Source organism: Molothrus aeneus, chromosome 9, assembly GCF_037042795.1.
Source record: "Molothrus aeneus isolate 106 chromosome 9, BPBGC_Maene_1.0, whole genome shotgun sequence".
NCBI classification, from domain to species: domain Eukaryota; kingdom Metazoa; phylum Chordata; class Aves; order Passeriformes; family Icteridae; genus Molothrus; species Molothrus aeneus.
The window spans coordinates 29,761,965-29,782,105 of record NC_089654.1 but is presented as its reverse complement, the minus strand read 5'-3'; the positions used below and the strand labels follow the sequence as shown (position 1 = coordinate 29,782,105).

General features: G+C 39.0%; 1 protein-coding gene across 5 annotated transcripts in view; it reads right to left on the bottom strand.

Annotated features, from left to right (window-relative positions):
* The window catches only part of DNM3 (dynamin 3), a 172,406-nt gene that overhangs the window by 130,993 nt on the left and 21,272 nt on the right, over positions 1-20,141 (bottom strand). For all 5 annotated transcript variants that reach the window (XM_066555646.1, XM_066555642.1, XM_066555645.1 and 2 more), the window contains exons 3-13: positions 15,673-15,822; positions 14,093-14,296; positions 13,438-13,536; positions 12,430-12,590; positions 10,598-10,740; positions 8,681-8,816; positions 7,699-7,766; positions 6,746-6,884; positions 5,581-5,667; positions 3,638-3,708; positions 197-245 (exon numbers count right to left, since the gene is read on the bottom strand). In XM_066555646.1, the coding sequence (XP_066411743.1) occupies positions 197-245; positions 3,638-3,708; positions 5,581-5,667; positions 6,746-6,884; positions 7,699-7,766; positions 8,681-8,816; positions 10,598-10,740; positions 12,430-12,590; positions 13,438-13,536; positions 14,093-14,296; positions 15,673-15,822 (1,307 nt within the window). The remainder of the gene's footprint in view (positions 1-196; positions 246-3,637; positions 3,709-5,580; positions 5,668-6,745; positions 6,885-7,698; positions 7,767-8,680; positions 8,817-10,597; positions 10,741-12,429; positions 12,591-13,437; positions 13,537-14,092; positions 14,297-15,672; positions 15,823-20,141) is intronic.

The following is a 20,141-nucleotide window of genomic DNA, read 5'->3' as shown; positions in this document are numbered from 1 at the left end:
AACAGCAAATGATGATAACAATGGAAGTCAGGTGGCATTGAAAAGTTCAGCAAAACAAGGCAATGAGGACACATTTATGTATGTTTGAAGCAAACAAAGGTAAATGATACACTTAAAACAGAAAATGCAGCCAAGAAAACCAAACAGCTTGGATTAACTTGCACATGCCATTATCCATTCTCTGTTAGGTGCCTACCTGATTTCCCACTGCACTTTTGTTAACCTGACTGCTTCTTTGTTGGGCACTAAGGGAAGCAGAGGAAAAGAGTTATGCTGAGGAAACTTGAACTAAGCCAGTTCCTGAGCAATAATTTTAGCAGTAATAGTTACTTTTGACCCCAGCAGAGAAAGCTAGATGAACACAGCAAAAGAAACACAGGAAAATCATTGCATTTATGTGCATATTTCAACTGCTTTTCTACCTGATTATATTTGCCTGCTAAGGACAGAAGGGACATGCACGGCAGTCAGCTCCTACCAATCATCCCCTTTGCAACAACATCCTTCTTGCATTGGTAAAGGTTACTAAAAGCACAGAGAAATTACGGCTCATGTGGGTAACTTTGGAAACATTAGCCTCTATAAATATTCAGAAAAGACAGAAAGCAAGCCATTTCTGTTATTTAGAGCAGTACAACAAAATCCTCCCCTGCTGGAGGCTCCTTAATAGCTTTGTCTTGACAGTTTGTTTTGGATATTATTCTAATATTTATATGCACTTTGAGGGTGTAAATATAACCAATGGATGAAGCCTTCATGAAGTTGGTTCAAAGTTGAAATCTTGTAAGAATAGAGCACATTTGAAACTAAACCATATTTAAAATATTTTGCTCAATTCTTGAACTTTGGTAATCCCAGTTCCTGAAACAAAACACACTCCTGTCTCAAAACCAAACAAGTTGCCATTAATTCTAAAAGCATTTGCATTATGTGGCAGTTTGTGTTAGGCCACAAAATTAAAATATTGCTGGAAAGAAGGAGAAAAGCGTTCCAAGAGCAGGCTTTGGCTACTCAGCCACCAGCCCTTCACTGGTGACAGGAAGTTTTGTTTGGATTAGATTATACCATTTCACCAGGCACTGATTCACTGAAGCCAGAAGCATCCATATGCCAGCAGCTCCAAAGGCTGCTCTGACAGAGGAAGGCAGAGGTGTGCTTGGATCAGAGCCTGCGGCCAATGCTGCTGTTTGGTGCACAGCTGCTGCTCCAAAGAATTGATGAAACACCCAACTCAACCCTAGTCCAAATTCTGACCCTGCCCTTTGGACCACACCATCAAGCCAGCAGTCCACATGCTGTCTGGGAGATCCACAAGGATATTTATTCCTTGTGCCTGCTCACTAGGTTTAGCTTGATAATCCTGATCCTTTTGACCAAACAACACTGCATGTCCCTGGTGCAACATCTAAGTTTTCTTTTTTTCTTAATTTTATCACCTTAGAAAAGTTAATTATACCATTAACATCATACTAAGAAACCCATGCCTTTTAGAAATAGCCCAGCAATTGGTCTTCTATTTAATGTTCTAAATACAAATTACCCTTCATGCAGATTGAAGCATGTAGCTGTTCTTGAGTTATACCAACTGGAAACAAACTCAAGCCCAGAATTTTGCCATTAGTTCTGCCAAACAAGAAAAACATTAATATTCTAAGATTTTGCCATTTTATAACTATGCAAATTTGTTCTAAACACTGGCCTTATTAAATCCCTCTCAAGACAATTCACATTGCACTGTACCTGCCTCAGGTCCTGCAGTGCTGCAGAGTAGTTTGTAATATTTTATGCTCTTGTTCTTATGGTTCACAGGACTTACACTGTACTGCAGCTGCATGAGACAAGGGGCTAGAGGAAAGGAAACACCAGGGAATCTGGGGAATCTGTAGTCCAGGATGTTTGGATACTGCAGAAGCCCCTGTGCTACCCAACTTATTTCATTTTCCAGCTCTAACGTAACTGCTGTAACAATAATACACTTATAGTTTCAAATTAGTATTTTTCTCCATTTGTCTCATTAGTGAATATATTTCAAATTCTTCTTTGCTATCCAAATTTTCTCTTTTAGTTGAGCAGAAGTCAACAAGGCTACTTTCCTTTCCATCTGTTCCAACCTAGCTTGCTTTAACCTTTGCTTAAACTTACCAGTGAACTTAAGCCAAGAGTCACTTATCTGCTTCTGCCCCATACACAGCACTTGGGGATTTCCAGATCTCAGCTGGCAAAAGAGAAAGCAGCTTTCCCAAGAAATTGAACTTGGGAATTGTAAAGACACAGCAGCAAGGACCATGGAGGCTGCAGGAGCAACACCCATGAGAGGAATTTTTCCAGGGGAGAAACATAATGCAATAGGTACAGATACACCTGGAACTCCAGAATCCAGTACTATAAAATATGGAAAGTTTCAACTCGACACAAGGAAAAGTCTTTTCATAGTGAGGTGAGGCAAGCATTGGAACAGGCTAGCATAGAAAGGCTGGAGAATCTCCAGTTTTGGGAATCCTCCAGATCTGATTGGACAAAATCCTGAGCAGCCTGGTCTGAACTCAGCAGGACTCTGCTCTGAGCGGGAGGCGGGACTATGTGACTTCCCAAGGTCACAACACACACCATGAATATACATGGAGTGTTTTTAGCAGCCTTTTTCCTGTCAGAAAAGGATGAAGAGAAGTAAATAGCAGGCAGGTTGTTATCTTGACCTCTAGAAGGCCAGCCACCATTCCTACAACATCCTGTTATTTGTCAAGAGAGCTGATAACAATATCTAGGACCCACAAACAATTCTAGAGAAAGTTGCTCAAACCAAACACATAAACAGTGCCTGCCTTTGCTTTCTCCCCTCTCAGCTCACTGAACTCCATGTTTTAAACCTTCAAGGCACACTGCCAAAGATGTGCACCTTCCTTCACAGTGCTAACTAGAATTGGCCACAGTCAAATACTACTGTGGTGCCCAAATTTGTTGCCAGCATCTCACACAGCCCAAAACCTGTTGTGATTCCAATCACTATTATGGCAAATACAGCATGAATGTGTCTGAAGGAACATTTATTCTTCAAAGAGTGAAGACATCTTCTATGTTTTTACTAGTGTCAAAATGTTGGTATGAAGTCCCTGAGGCACAAATTGCTGGAAACTGAGGGAGAACATTCTGGAAAATATTCTCACAGCCTTTCCAATTAAGTGAGGAGAACGTCAAGCCAGGCCCTGCAGGGCATTCTGCTACTATTATTCTCTGCAGCCAAACAGCAGGCACACTTAGAATTCAGTGACATCCATTATTCTGAGCAAAACTGTTTCACACAGAATCACAGCTTCCAAAGTATGCATTAATAACAATGTGGAAAGACCACCAATATCCATTTCTGTGTCCTGAAATGTGTGTGACTCCAGACTAAGACACAAGCTCCAGCTTCAGTGAAACCAGGCTTGTGAACTGGGTGAAGACTCCCCTGCAACTGGGACAGACTTCAACATTGTGCCTATTGAGAAAGAGCATGGTCCTTCAAGTTTGGGACTCTGCAGCCTGGATCCTCACTGTCATACTTCAGGAATTGTGTTCTGAGCATAATAAAAAAATGCCAAGCAAATAAACAAAAAATCCTGGCAGTGTCTTCCTAACAAATTTTCCATGTACTTACTTTGCAAAGCCAATGAAGTCTTCATGGTTGGTGTTGATATAAGAAACCTGGATATCAATGAGCAGCAGCATCTATTATGGGAGGCAGGAGAGCAAAACAGGATGGGTAAGGTGGAAGAGAGAGATTGAAGAAAAGGAAGAAAAAAAACAGAACTCTTGAGTCTCTGCATTACTGAATATTGTTTTCATAATTGTTCAAGCCAAAAGCAATATTTTCTAAATTCCACTGCTTCTGTTTCTGTGCTTATTAAATAAGTTAGACTACAGAAGTCCTATTCCTTCTTCCTACTTTTTTTCCTAACAGACCTCATTTTTCACCTTCTTGGCCCTTGTCCATTCCATTAAGATCAATCATACAGAGGCAGAGAGAATACATAGATTCCAGCTCTGCATTTTGCAAGTTAAGCAAATTCTGCCTATCTGGAACATTCCAGCCAAGCCAGCAAGGAGCCTAAACCTTAAACCTAAAATCCATATACCTCCACTTTATGTACCACACAAAGCAGTGAAAAATAATCCAGTCCTGGCCCAGAAAAGGTCCAGTCCAGCCATTCTGTGTGCACATCTGGATTGAGAGATGGGCTATCAACAAAATAACATAATGATTTGTGTATTTATCACTTGTCAGTCTTTCAGCAGCCCACAGAGAATTTGATTCGACCTTGACAATCTAACTCAGCAAAGAACTTGCTGAGATATCTGCAAAAAATTCCCTCCTACCCTCCAAGAGGATCTGGAATATGCAGGAGACTGCACTTCACCCCTGTCTTTTCAGGCTTCCATCAGAGGGAGCAAGGAAGGAACCTATTGCTACCAAATGGTGGCATTTCATCTCTTCAATCTTATTTCTACACAGCTCCTGAAATACAGCATCACTCCCAAATTCTTCACAATTCCCACAAGATATTAGATGCCTCACTTAGACTCAAATCCCCACTGTTTTTCTCCATCTCTTACCTCTGAAAGATAACTGCTAACATCATAAATCATGATGTGAATGTGACAATAACCTATTTGGTCAATTTTTGGCATTTACAGAAAGCCCATTTTTGTTCTTTGTTCTGAGAAATAGTCAGGTATGTACATACAATGAAGAACAGGAAAATAAAACTCAATTATTTTAAACAACTTCTATTTTCTCCAAAATTTTGAGATAATAAATGTTCTGACTAGAACTCCCTGCAAGTAGGAGCCCAGCTAATAATTTTTTTGGTGAATTATTTTTATGACTACATTTTCAGCACAGATTAAAGCAGCAGGAGGTGCTGCACAGCTCTCTAACTTGCACAGGGACAGGACTAGGGAGCCAGGAGTCCAGAACAGCTTAGAGTTCTGCTGAGCTCTTCTTCCCCAAATATTTCTATTGTCACACTCTGCACTCTCCAGACAATAATTCCAAATCCTTTCAATTGGATTTTCTCACATGTAATCTCAGATTCGCAGTTTCCTGGATTTGGAGTGTTTGGCTAAGTGATGAAGGCTTTAACCAAATTTCTCTGAATTTTAATTTGGTTTTTAGCTTTTTTTGAACTTGAAGGAAAGCTTGTGACTCCCTCTTGGGTTCCAGTACAATTGTTTGTGAGCCTCACTGTAATTAAGCTGAGGGGTGGGTGCATGGGATGGGTATGTTAAAAACACCTGGAAACAAAGTAGAAATAAGCTATTCCTTTGTGCATCTCTTTAATCAATATTGATTTCCCACAAACAGCTTTAGTGGCCCAGCTAACATGTTGGCACACTGGCACAGGAACAAGCCAACACTACTTAACCATTCTGTAACAATTCTAGTCCCTATCAAAGCTCAGTGGAAAAGAAGCAATTTTTTTTTCTTCTCTAAAATGTATAGACTATTTGAAAAAAAAATTAAATCTTTCACTGTCCTACTGCACTTTGGATGTAAGAACTCTTCTTCCCCACACTGTCACATCTCCTATTTATTCTCACCTGATCCTTGGTCTTCTCTTCTCTTTCACGAATGTAGCCAGCAACAATTCTTTCTGTTTCCTCACACAACCTTGGATATGTTGCCAACTGAAACAGAAAATTAACAGAAATTTACACCTGCAGAGTGGCTTCAGTGGAATACAAACAGGGGAGCCTCCAGCTTTTTCCTCTTTGGAAGAAAGCAAATATTATAAATGCTTGGGACGAAGTTAAGCACACTGCAAAAAAAGCAAGCCTTACTTGCTATTGTTCAGGGACTGAAGAGACCTAAACATTTGGATTGTTGCTGTTCTTTTCCTCCAGAGAATACTGAGGAAAATACACTTTGGCCATATGAAACACAGTCTATCTGGGGTGAGGTTTCTTTCTCTTCTACTGGGCCTAATTCCAGACTGGTGCTTTAAATGCTTTCCAAATTTCTTGGTTTTTAAAGGCTCCACCTCGTGGCAACATCTTTACATAACAATACTGAAAAAAGCAAGATGCAGTAAATTTGGCAAATACCACTGGGAAATTTGGTAAATTTGGCAAATACCACTGGGAAGAGCATCAGCACAGTTAATTTAAGTGACAAGTCTTGCAGACTTTGACAAAAGTGAAAAAAACCTGGAAACTCTACTGAAAACATACCAGAGAATCTGTTTCTCTCTGTTCTTTGTCCTTCTGGTTTTAAAAAATATCTCCTTTACTTGCTCATTGATATAAAAAATTTGGGTTTTTTTCAGAAAAAATGCAAGAGGATATTTCTCAATAAGCTCATCATAGCTGTGCTCACATCCCAGAATCACTCCTGTACTTGCTATTATGGGGTACCCTGCACTGGGATGGTGGGACAGGCAGATGGACAGGTGAGACTGCAAAAGCAGCCAGTCAGCTAGGAAGTGAAAACATGGTTTTAAGGAGGAAACTGAGGGCATCTCTTGACTCAAAAACACCTCTCACCCTAAGAATAAAAGCAAAGGAATCAAAAAATGAACTTTTCCATGATTACATTATTCTGAGCACTTTGCAGAAGTTGTAATTAATTACCTGAGGAAGTGCTACTCTGTCCAACGAGTGACTGAATCAGAAATCTCTCATAACACCATAAAATGCAAGACAGCCTTTCTATTATGTACTATACCATTGCATTTTACTTACATTACCAGATCTATGTGCAAGCTACCTTTTTAGTGCACTTCTTGACAGTGTTGATTAACTCTTGCATCACCAGATCCACACTTTTTAAGCAAGGTCCTTTCAGCTTAACGATCTGTTTTTTAACAATGGCTTCAAATGCCATATCTGGAGTGAACAAACCTGTTCTGTGGACATAAAAGAATATGTAAGACAGTAATAAAAACATCAGGCAAGGAAGTTTTTTTTTACTAAATTGCTCAAATCTTCACTTTCAGAGCTGAGTAATAATCCCTACACAAACAGACTTCCACAGAATTAAATTTGCTTCTTTCTCAAAGGAAGTATCATTCTGAATAAGAATATACTCAGAATATAAGAATTTAAGTAGAAACATGCTTGAAAGATGAAACTCCTTCAAGAGGACTGCAAGAACTCTAAGGAGTACTGCTATAATGCAGAAAAGCCTCAGCAGCAGTGCATCAAACCTTAGGGATGAGTGGCAGCTGCAAGCACTCCATGCACAATCCCTTGCACAGCAAATCCATAAGAATCCTATAGCTGCACTTTTCCCTCACACCAGAAAATGAGGTTTTGTTATTCAGTCCAACGTGGAGAATTTCACAGCTGGTAACTGCAGAGTAAATGAATCTATAAACAGGTACCCCACAGACCCAGTCCTAAACAAATGGGCCTTGCTTCTCTTTCAAACACTCTTTTCCAAGGTCTACCTTGGCAGATAAATTCTATAAAAAACCAAACTATAAAAGCACACCCAAAACTATCAGTTCACTATGATAAACCAAGACCTCTCCAGCAATCAGGCAAGAAAAGTTCAAATCCTGCACCACGGCTACCAGGGTCAAGCATCTGAGAATTTACCAATCAAGTAACACAAGAAACATTTCCCAAAACTGAGAACAACCAAGCTTGTAAGCAATGCTTTGGGAAGATATTCCACCTGTACCATGTGACCAGGCAGGAAAACAGGGGAGCACTTGCCTGATTCCATGTATGTTCTTGATGGCATAACTTATCTCTCTCCTCAGCTCCTTCTCGTTGAATTCCATCTACAGGAACAGCAGCACACAAGAGCACATTAGGGGAAGGTTTCAACAAAACAGAAAATATCCCCTCTCCCTCCATAACCACAAGACAAGCAAGTTCAGCTGTTAAAATAGTAATTTCTAATTACACCAAACAATGCATAAGTATTTTAAAATGTTTTAGAACTAAGGCAACAGGCAGCAGTAAATATTGTTGTAAATCACATACTCTTCCATTCCAGATATGTCAAGAGCTGGAATGATTTTGAAGAGTTGACAGAGTAAGCCTGAAACAGGATTTGGAAGACTCCACTTTTTTTTAAAGCATGGTTTCTTAAAGTGGTGCAACTTCCGTGATTATGATCTGTTTATCCTCCCCTTCCCATTCTACAGTTTTCAACTAAATTTAAGAGAGGAGTTGTCCCAGTTATGAAGTTATAAAGCTTTTCTTCAAGTTTCTTGGAAGGCAGCTGGCTGGAAGAGAAGTCAGTGTTGTCACAAATGAAAGGGTCATTACCTAGGTCAAACCATCACAGAATGATTTAGGTTGGAAGGGACCTAAAGGGCTATTTTCCATAACTCTCATTTTAATAGATACCAGCTACTTGAACACAAGTCAAATTTACCAACTCTAACTGCTTGCATGCCCCATTTAACCAAAGAAAGATGCCATCTGTGATAAAACAATAGGAGAGCACAGAAAATAGTATGAAATGGGATTATAATTATATTCCAATTCTTGTATTTTAGAATTCTTAGTATGTCTCAGTGTCCAATCCTAGAAATTAAGCCAAATGTCTCAATTATAACTTCACATAATTTCTTCCACAGTTAAAAGCATATTCTTTCAATCAGATCTTTGCCTGGCCACACTACTAACAGTATGAACATAAGGAAACTTAAATAAAATAAAGCACATCAGCAAGATGGATAAATACCTTCACGAGTTCAAAGGGAAACCGTTCATGGAAAATACGATTGATTTTGGCACCTCCTGAAAGTTCCAGCGTATCAACTTGATCTCCTGATCCTTCAATTCTTTTTTCAAAGTCCACTGAAAACTGCTGTACCATCCTAAATGGCAAAGGAGGGGAGGAAAGGAAAAAAGAACAAAAAAAAAAAAAGGAACAATTTAAGCATATTAACTACCAACTCTTATTTCAGTACTATGCAACTAGTGCTGCCTATTCAAACATATTTAGCAATTGCCAAAAGTATCTGTACCACTGATTGAGCCAAGGTGCCAATCCATAGAATCCCTACCTACCCACATCCCCCTGCATCCCTGCTGTCTTGCAGTACAATCTAATAGCACGATGTGAATCCAGTGCTGCAAAATTCAGAAGGGATTGGAAAGGAACTTCTTTTCCCCATGCCAAAGGCAAGCCCAAGAACCAGTACTACCATGGTGATGTGTCAGTACAACAAGCTCCAGCGTACTTGGCTCTGCTTTGACTTCTGCAGCAGCAGCATTCAGAAAATCCCACAGAGTTTTTCAGAGTTCTCCCAGTCATGGAAAAGTCAAAGGTGATGTCCCTCTGTTTTTGCAACCAAAACATCTGCAGTAAAGTACCAAGGAACTGTCTACTCTTTTGGACACAATTGTTACAAAAATAAAGAGTAAATCAGAGTCTTCATCTGGCTCAAGAAAGTCTCTAGTTCAGCTGATTACTTTCCCCTCTGAATTCCAAAGTTTTAATTAGAGAATGAATCCAGCTCCAAACATACACATTAGCACAATCCAATGCTCTTACCATCTTATCCCAGAGAAATTAGAATGCTGAAAAGCTCAGAAATCAGAGCAGGAATGTGACAACAGGCATATAAGAGAGAAGAGCTAGGTACATTTTACACTTCTTCCTTCACATGCTTCCTCTCTAAGAGGTAAATTTTATTTGCATATAAACACAGGGGGCTACAACTGAAGAAAAAAAAATGGGAGAGCCAAAATGGCAGCTCTTTCAGGTGAAAAAATAGGCAGTACTGAGTATCCAGCACCCCTGGAAACAGGCCAAGGAAGGGAGGAAGCAGATGCAGCAAAGCAGCAGCTGCTAACTGGTGTTCAATCCATAACATCAGCATTGTCCTTTCTCCCTGGTGCTAAATCCACAATCAAGACAGGGCTGGGATTCCACCTGCACTTGATTCCAAGTCAGATGAACAGTGATCTCTGTTCCATGGCTAGTATCAAAGTCTCTTCAGACAGATTTATTTTGTGGATGAGACCCAAACCAGACAGTGACTTCAGCAGTGAAAAATCAGTTCAGAACTGATGATGATAATCCCCAAGAATTTGCCTTGCTGTTTTCTGAGAGCACAACAAACTTTTACTGACAACTCCTGCAGCAAAGATCTCTGGGTATTGGGTGCACAAAATATGAAGGACGATCATCTTTGATTAATTTTGATTTTGCCATCTATGGGTTCTTTTGCACAGCCAAGTTTTTATACTAGAAAAAGAAGCATTCTTTATTCTTCTTCCAGCCTCCTCATCTTACAGACTTCCAACACAATGTCTCTGCCCTACCTGAGGTCATCTTTTTGGCAGACAGAAGAATATGTCTACACAATCAGAAGCAGTTTTTTACCTTTGATCATCTCTGCTGCCCATCTTCATGCTTTTTCCTTGTTCTGCTTTCTCCCTTTTCTAGGATTACTAAAATTAATTTAGGGAAAATTCTGTTGAAATTGTAAAATAAATATAGTGTTCTGGAGCATCAAACACAGAAATCTTTGGAGCTTGTGTAAAGAATCCTTAACAATATCCTAATGTTTAAATTTAAACCAATCAGAAAGAAGGGGCAAAAAGGCAAAACAAACCCATTTGAAGTGAAAAAGCAGACAAAGACACTCACTGCAACAGGGCTTTTGTTTTTCTGGTGGGATCTTCTGGTCTGAAGTTTTTGTACACCTCTACTTCATGTTCTATAGAAAGCAGCTGGCTCTGGAGTTTGCTTCTGAAGGCTGGCAGGGTATCCCGGATGTGATTGGTAAGTTGCTAAAAAGCAAATAAAAGTCTTTTTATGCTGTCAAAAAGATGAAAGCAGGAGCACAATCATTTCCTTCTGACTGCCAACCATATCAGCCACGACCTGTGCTAGTTTACCAGTGCTGTTCCTTTTGATCTCTGATGCAATGGAGACTTTTAAAGAACAATTCAATATTCCTAGTGCACACAAAATTCCTTCATCCTTTCACTCACTGAGCCCTGTTACTACACACCTGTTTAGTTACACCTGAAAAAGTTACACATATCACATGGGTAATTTAAAATTGCCTCTCATCTCTCTGTGCTGATGCCACACTCCCATTTTGCTGCTTTTCTTAAGGCTGTTTCACAATTCCCTATGTATTTGTTCAGCACAACAACTGCTTTATGCTACAGCCACAAGGAAAAGTGGGAAAGAAAGATATTCTGAGCACTCACAGCATGTTTTTACATATATACATATATATATATATACACACACATGTATATATATTAGGACAGTACTGTCTATGACTTACCTGTGCCATAAATGTCTCAGGTATTGTACACATTCCTTAATTAAAAGCCAACTGGACTTCTTCCACTATGCCCCAAACTCCCTCCCAACCCCAGCCAGACAAGCTATACATTTAAACTGTCATACACCAAAAGATATAAACTTAAGTTTAAAGTTGCTCAGCAGACTGACAAGCACAAAATCAAAAGCTGGAGTTTCCCTGGAGCACCACCTTGTGGATACAAAGAAATTGAAATATTACCTGAAACACAAAAGTTCCCCAATATCTTGAGGACAGAACTTATGTAGATCTTCCCATATATAACATTCTACACACAGTAAAAGCAACAGAAGATCAACAGTTTCTGCTGAAGTAGGTTAATATTGAAAACAGCTCTCAAAAAAGTTAATAGCATATAAAGAGTCAGGACAGACAAGACAGTCAAAATGTATGTGCAGCTTGTGTTTCAGTCTCAAAACTAAGACATATGGATTAAACTTTCAAGATGTAAAACAAGGCAAAACATTCTAAACACAGAAAGAAATTCAGGGTACAAGGAATTTCTTGCATCAAGATGAAGGCTTTGGCTCTGAAGCACAAATAAATAGCATTAGTAGTCTTTTTGAGCAAGCCCAGAGCACTTCATAGCCTGGCTTTGCAGTTACAGCTGCAAAGTCACTGTAGCAAAAATTAAGCAGAGGAGCCATTTAGTTTTCTACTTTAACCAGGAACATTCCAGCTGTTTCCAGCTGCTGTCCTAAATGGACAAAGCTGGGCTGACCTGGTCTTTGCCTATTCCAGAGGAAAAGCTGCAATTTGACAGTGAGCTGCAAAAAACAGTATCAAGTTTGACTTGTAGGAATACCAAAAACACTGGGCAACTGACAAGTTAAATGTAACAATTGAGGAATAGGATGGTATACTTCCAGGGAGGGAAAGAAATCCTGGTTTTGATGTTCATATTCAGTATTCTAAAGAACAGGGAAGTGCAGAACTACCAGTAAAAGTCAGAAACTACAACTCACAGCAAGCTTTTGTATCTACATGCAATATATAGTTTTATTTTTACCTTGTGCAAATAAAAAACACTGAAAGCAGGAAAGGATGAGTGAGGTTTAGAGACCAATTTCATTTTAAAACAGTTTTTATATTCCCCTATCATTACAAAGCTGCCTTTCACCACAAAGGTTTCAGGTCTTACCTGGTTTAGAACTTTCTGGAGATAGGGTGTTCCCATTCGATCTGCCATGTGCCTGTAGGATGGGTGGGAAAGAAAGAATTTCCTTTCTGCTAGAAGAGCTGCTTTTATGTCCTTCTTCCCATCAATGTCCTTCTGGCTTCTGTTTACAACGCCAATATAACCTAAAACAAGACAAAACCAATGGGTAAATCAATGCAGCTATTGCCTGAACTACTGAATTCATCTTAAATAGAACCAGACTGTCTCAGCTCAAACAAAACTTTCCAGTTCAGGCATTTCAGATCATGTCTGCAAGTAGAATAGTAACCTTAACACTGCCTAAATTGTTCATTCTGTGTACATATAACAGATAGACTTCCTTTTAAATCACCAATTCAAATAGAGAAATATCTGAAACTCTGGTGAAGCCCAAACAAACCACTTCAAAAATAAGCAAACAAAAATCCAAAATAAAATTGAAATACACACAGAGGTCTATGCAGATAAATGATATGACATTAACAAAACACAAAAAAAATTTCTTCTCATTTGCTGGACCAACTTGCTCCATGGGAGGAGACAGTAAATTATCAATAAATTATAACCATAATCAAAATTCTCGATATAATTAACAGAATGAGCAAATGTGGCAGTAGCTGCCAGAACATGGAAAATTTCTGGCAAGGATCAAAACTGGTTTAGAGTGAGATTACCAAGCTCTGGTGCTTGCTTCTGTCATATACAAAGAAAAAAAACATTTTTATGTTACAAGGAACCTGGCAGAAAAGAAAAATATTGGCTAATGAGATGTGCTGGTATTATACTGCATATTCCAGAGGAAGCAAGGATTTTCCAGGTCCACAAAGGATATTTTTAGCTACCTTTATGTTTGCTGACTAGATAACTGCAAAAGCAAGGAACACATCAAGTCCAGCATAACCTTTGATTCATCTCCAGGACTCCCAAACACCATCCTTATCCAAACCACTTTCTGGACTGCAAAGAATAAAAGCAACTGAACATTCTCACCTCTACGAAGAGGGAGGAGTTTGTTTTCTAGAACTTCTCTTGCATCTGTTCCTTCATCCATCAGATCCAATTTTGTGATCACACCGATGGTTCTAAGGCCTGACCAGAGTGGAAGCAGGAGGAAAAAGTTATAAAAGAATCATTTAGAGTCAGAAGAACAATTACACAATTATGTAACAACATATCTGTGCCCTTCTCAAAGCTATCACACAATAACAGCTCCAACTCAAGTCATGATATGTCTGGAAAAGCAGGGAACATAATTGCCAGTGCTGAAATGTGTTCCTCAAAACTCCTTAACAAGGCTCAGCATCCCTACAATATGACTGTATAAAATTTATGATGTAAGTATCCAGAAATCCCATCAGCACCATCCCCTGTTCTGCCCAGTACTACAAAAATTCATAGATAACCACTGCTGCACTTGCTTATAAGAGATAGTGACAACATTTGAAAATTCATTTACAGCAACATTACCAAACAATACTGAGCTAACAAACAGTTACATTGTGATGCTGAAGATTGCATGAGAATGTAACTAGACATCTATATTACATATTATAAATTATAGAATTTCCCACAAGAGTTGGTCTGTTGTTTTCAATTATGTTATTACAGTTGAGAACAAAAAGTGGTGATACTCAATCCTGCTTACCCTGAGGGTCCACTTCCTTTGCCAGCTTCAGGGCATCTGAGTTGGCCAGGTCAGTGTTAGCTGGAGTCACAGCCAGGATCAGGCAGTTCTCCCTGGAGATGAACTGCATTATCATGTCTCTGATCTGCTGCTCAATGTCTGGAGGCTGATCCCCCACTGGCACTTTAGTGATTCCCGGCAAATCAATAAGGGTCAGGCTCAAGACTACGTGGACAGGATGGATCATAAAGTGGTTAGAACACAACACATGACAAAGGGGTCAACACAGCCATGGCTGCACACAAGTTTTGGTCACATAAAACCCCACAGAACTGCATGTACAGGCAGATAAATAGGTCAACAGTTGTCAACAGTTCAAACAAAATGCCTGACAACCTGCAAAGACTTGTTTCCCCATTGGTCTTACCTCTCTGGATTTATTAGTACTATTTAATATTAAAATTTAATACTTGAAATATTGCAACTGGTATAAAATGATACTTATATAACGTATCCTTGAGGGCTCTAAGACAAATTAAATTAACATGGCTTTCTCAGCTTTGTCCAACAACAGGAGCACGGGCAACAGATCACTCTCATTGCATCCTCCAAATAAACCAATACAGTTGTTAGGATTTTTTTAAAAATATAGTGTTTCTCTGACCATGTTTTCAATCATGTCTCTAATTAAGAAATTCCCAAAAACCAATCAATAGTTAGTCTAACTAATATAGCAAAACTGTTGTTAAGGGGCTTGGGGATATATTACTGGCTTGGGGTTTTTTTTGTTGTTTTTTTTTTTAATCTGTAACATCTTCAGGAAAGTCAGAAAGAAGAAAAATTATTCTATTAAGAAAACCTGATTTGCTTTGGTGTGATTTCCCTAGTAAGGGCTACAGTGCCAACTAGGGCATCATGGCTTGGAGTAAGCATCCTGCTGCTGGGGCAACAGGGCATCCTTTAGACAAATGAAAAAAATGCAATTCCTAGGAAGGAAATACCAGAAGTGTAGTTGGAGTCTGGTTAATATAGACAACTGTGGCTGAACTAAAAGATTGATCCTAACAAAACAAAGCAAGAGCAATTGGTAGGAAATTTTCACTTTCTCCTGGAGTCAGCATGTTCAACAAACAAGCTTTGAGGCAGGGGATTTAGTTGAGCTTCTCTGCAGCTAGAAAAATCATGCTTCAGTTAAACACACCACTTTTGTCCTATATCAAAGACAAATTCAATGGAAAACATTTTCTCTAGATTGTCTTCATTAAGCTGGGCAGATGGCAACCAGAGGAACCCACTTTGATATATACAGGGGGTCTTCACCAGAAAGCAACTTCAAACACTGGTACTGTCTGAATATATTTTTAGTGACAGCAAACAATAAATTTTCAGTAAGGCAGGGAGACACAGAGACTTTCTAGATCAGGGAATTCCTCTGGAGAGTGCCAAAAAGAAGTTTTATTACAAGTCCCATTACTGGTCTTTACTAACTCAGCCTCAAACCTTTTCCAGCCCAGATCAGGCAATAAGAACAGATACAAAAGGTGATGAGCTACATAATATGTTTATATAACATAAATGTAAAGTAGAATGATTTTACCTACCATGTGGAGAATATATTCTTAAATTAATAGGAACTGAAGAAATGCCTTTGTTCATTCCTGTTACTCTATCTGTTTCTACTTCAATTTCCTGACGGACTTCATCAAAATCAGTAAATTTCTTCCCTTTGCAGTGTAGAAATTCAGCATACTCTGTCAAGAATATCAATAACAACTCTGTATTTCACAGGCTCATTGACTTGCACACCCACTTTCAAGCCCCCAGTGTTCTTCAGATGTGTAGGCACAAAAGTTGGTCATCATGGCTATCAGAAAAGCTTTATTATGACTGCACATATGAAAACCAGCCCTCAGCAAGAAAGGCTCAGTTAAAAGTCAAGTTGACTGGATATGATTTATTGCTCCTATCTTTAGCACATCATCTTCTGGAACAACTGACTCTTTCAATTAGATGCCATTTACAGTAATAGAATAGGGAACAGATTAAGAATGAGATTGAGTTTTCATCTGATCTCATTTGCCTGTAATACATCCTAAATGGAAAAGTAATTCAAATTCTGTACCAGGAAAGATTTTTAGCATTTGCTTCAAAAACTTACATCCCATTTTACACATGAATTTAGCAAGGGAATTCTGTAAATTTTTGCAAGTTCAAAATGAAAATAAGATCACTTAAAAACACTGTAATGTGTTTAATACAAGTGTCCTGTAGTCTAAATATGAATCATGTTTACAAGTTTGCAAAAGTGTCCATAGAAATAGCTGTGACTTTGCTGAAGTGGGACAACACAAATAATTCCCAAGCCTTTAATTTCATACCAGTTGCTATTTTACCTTAGAAAAGCATGGACCAGGAATCAGAAACAGATAATTTGTTAAACCCAAACTTGACACTTAGTCTCTGTTTGACTTTTGAATCCAAATACTGATACTAATTATTGCAACTTTTAGGTTGCCTGCATGACCAAAAGCACATCCCAGGATTTTAAAACTGGATTTTCTTCTGTCAAAGCAGAACACAAAGGTTTATCTACATAGTGAGGCTGCCATCAGAAATGATGACATAAACAGCAATTCCAGACACCAGCTCATGTCCTGTCCCCAGCAGGTCGGAGCTGTAGGACTGGGGAAAGGCTGAAAAGATTTGTGCACATTCCAGTCCATTTCATCCTGCAATGGAGGCCTGATCCCAAAGCTCCCTTCAGAAGTTTCTCTCCCAGAAAATGTTACTTGGTAACAAGCCCAGATAGCCAGAGCAAAGAGCTTGCTCGGTACTCAAAGAACAGCAGCTGAGAACACCAAATGTGAGAATATGGATTAAAAGAGGACTTTATGTGTCAGTACTGAAGCCTGTTCCCCAGAAGTCACTTTGTTACTATTACTGACAGAGCTGTTAAAAAAATAACATATAGTCAAAACTGCAATAAATAGATAAAGCAAACTGACAGAAAAAAGGACAGAGTGGAGGGGAAAACATCAAATACCCACCTGTCTGCCCTACAATATCATAATCCCTCCAGATTCAGTGTGGGAGGAACAAGGAAACTCACCCTTGTTCAGACAAAAATGCATCACTTATTTTAAAAACAAGAGAGTACCTAAAAATAAGCACCTTATTTTATATCCTTTTTCTAGTTCTAGCAGCAAAATGATAATGAATGGGAGTTTTGTTTTATTATCTACTGTTTATTAAAAAAAATCCCAGGGAATATTGAAATATTTCAAAAAGAAAAATAATATGGTGCACAAAATAAAATATCTCAGCTGAGAATTTACATTTGTAAAATTTGTCATCTCAAGGCTGGCAAACAGATACCTAATGAAAAAAAGAGCTGACAAGTGGTCCCTATTTTATCCCACCTCCTCATGCACAGCTCCTGGCATAAAACATACATATTCTTCTTAGTTATTTTTTTCTCCCAGTGGATCATCAGATTTTCTCAGGCAATTATTTCTGAATCCAGTAATTAACAGTTGGTGCCCAGCTGTAATCAGTTGACTCGGTAGCCAAGGAAGTTTTTTCTCTTTTTCCCACTCTACACTCAGTAATAAATTCACTATCTGACAAGGCTTCAAAGCAATCCATATAAAAATGTTTGCTACTTTTTAGCTGGGTTCATGTTTATCAAATCTCCTTGCTCCTGTGGTGCCAGCAGGGCTGAAGGAATAAACTCCAGGGTGGTTCCTAACCTGTGCTTCCACATGCAGCCTACAGAATAAGAATTCCCAGGGACAAGCAGAGCTTTGTTCTGCTCCTTTCAGCCCTCAGCCTGCCCTTGGCAGTGATGCCTTCAGCCAGGCTGGAGAAGCACATGCTTTAATGCAAGCTTCACTTTCCAGCTTTCATGCTCAGAAGAACTCTGGGAAAATGTTTTATTTATGGTTTTGTGGGAATGGACACAAAGCTAAGCAAGAAAAAGTGATCCTCCCTGATGTCTAGCTTTCAGACATGGATTTTTGTATAAAACTGAAGTTGCATTAAGAGAAAGAACAATTAGATACAAAATTAAAACAGTCCTTGCATGTAAAATAACTCTTTTTTTCCCCCAGACTCATTAAAAGCACCTTAGATAACATACAGTTAAAAGGCTACCAGAGCATAGTTCCTTCAGTGCATCCACAAGTGATTAATTTTCTCTTCAGTTTTGATTGAATTAGACAAATCATACAAACTAGTGATATGAGATCACATCTTTTAAAATGCTCCTTCTTTTTCCTGTCAGTTATATCTCTGTTAGCCTTTATGATTTAATCTAGCACAATGATATACTGTTATGAGCACTAAACAGTCATTGCTATTCTCAGACTATTTAAATTATATAAACACTTGAGATATTTCATAAATTTGTCTCTAAGCTAAAGAGAGCCAATGACAAGGATCAGCCCTTAGGAGTACATAAGGGATGCTTTGGAAAACATCCCTGACCCACATCAGGCTGAGCCCAAGAGCTTACAAAGCCCAAAGGTTTTACTCTGTACAGAAAAATCTGTTCCTCGAGGTCAGGAATTCACCAGGATCACAGCCCTGGATTCAGAGCTGCTTCCAAACTGATTTCAAGCAGAGCTGCTCCAAGCTGGTGGCAGTATCCAGTACTCAAAAGGGATTGAAAGTGTTCCAAGAAGAGGTTCATTAAATTGTAGGCCTGTGGCAAACATTTTAAATGTAGGCAGCACAGGAGGAGTATCTGCTATTACTGCACCTTCTATCTGCCCCTTGGGGAGATACCACTCAAGCAACAACACTTTTACCTTCAATAAAGCATCTCCCAAAGCCTCAGAACTCTTTCCAAAAGAGTGATTTCAAGAGGGTGTTTTTTAAAAAACATGCAAATAAACATCATCAGCCAAAGTACTTCACCTTTTCTTTGATGATGGACAGCTTTTTCTGAACAAAGTAAATGCAGTGAAGGGAATCTGGACCATAGCAAATCATTCAATGGTGCTTCCTTGAAAAGAGAGGAAGTATCAAAAGCCCTTGTCCTGCCCAATCTACAATCCCTCTTCTGCTTTGCCATTTCTGTAGCTTTTCCAACAAGCTGAAGAAGAAATACTCAAAACTGAGTTATTCCACTGCTAACCTTCAAGCAGAAAGGCTATAGGAAACAGAAGTACCCTGGCATTTCCTGAAGCTAAAACAAAAAATCCTGGCAATGCAGAGAATGACAAGAATATCATAGCAGAAGATATTAAACATGGAAAACAGTGCAGATCTGATAAAGTAACTACCAAAGATAGCAGGTGACACTCCTAGGAGCCAGTGAAATGTTCATTAGAAGGGCAGACACCTGTACAAGAGGAGGAAAACATTCTTTTGGATACAATAATCTTACACAACCTTGGAAGCTTTTGTTTGTAGAAGGAATTTCCCTCTGTTCTTTCAGCCATTTCCTATGGATGATGCTTTCTGTAGTTCCAAGCCCTCACCCAGCCTTCCTCCAGGCACTTTTTCCTAAACATACAGAGGCAGAGCTTTCTCCTTCCCAGGACTGAGGAAAAGCAGAATCTTGTAGGACTGCATTTCTGTGCTGCACCTTGTACAAAGTTTACTTCTGTATTTCACAACAGCCTGGCATCAGTGAGTTTTGCTCTGTCAGAGATTCACTGTGAGCACCAGGTCCTTTTCTGAAAACCAACCTTTTTCTCAAATACCAGCCTTTCAGTACAGATAAAAACCCCACCCCAGCTGAATTGCTTCTTACTCTGGGGATATTTCTCTTCTTCTGCAAGCAATTTGAATTCCAATTCTGCCCACCAGTACCTTTCATATTCTTGCTTGTATTTGCCAAACACCAACTTAATAAACACACTCCATGCTGCCATCCTACCAGTAATACAAAATACTGCCCATGACCTGGAGGGGTGTTCCACTCTAAACAGCTGTGCATCCAGCTCACAGGAGTTCTTGCTAAATCCTATTTCCTAAGATTGCTCATGATATTTTCAAAAAAAAGGAATCATTTAAAAACCTTTACTGTAGCCAAGGTAAGATACCACCTCACCTCAATTTACAA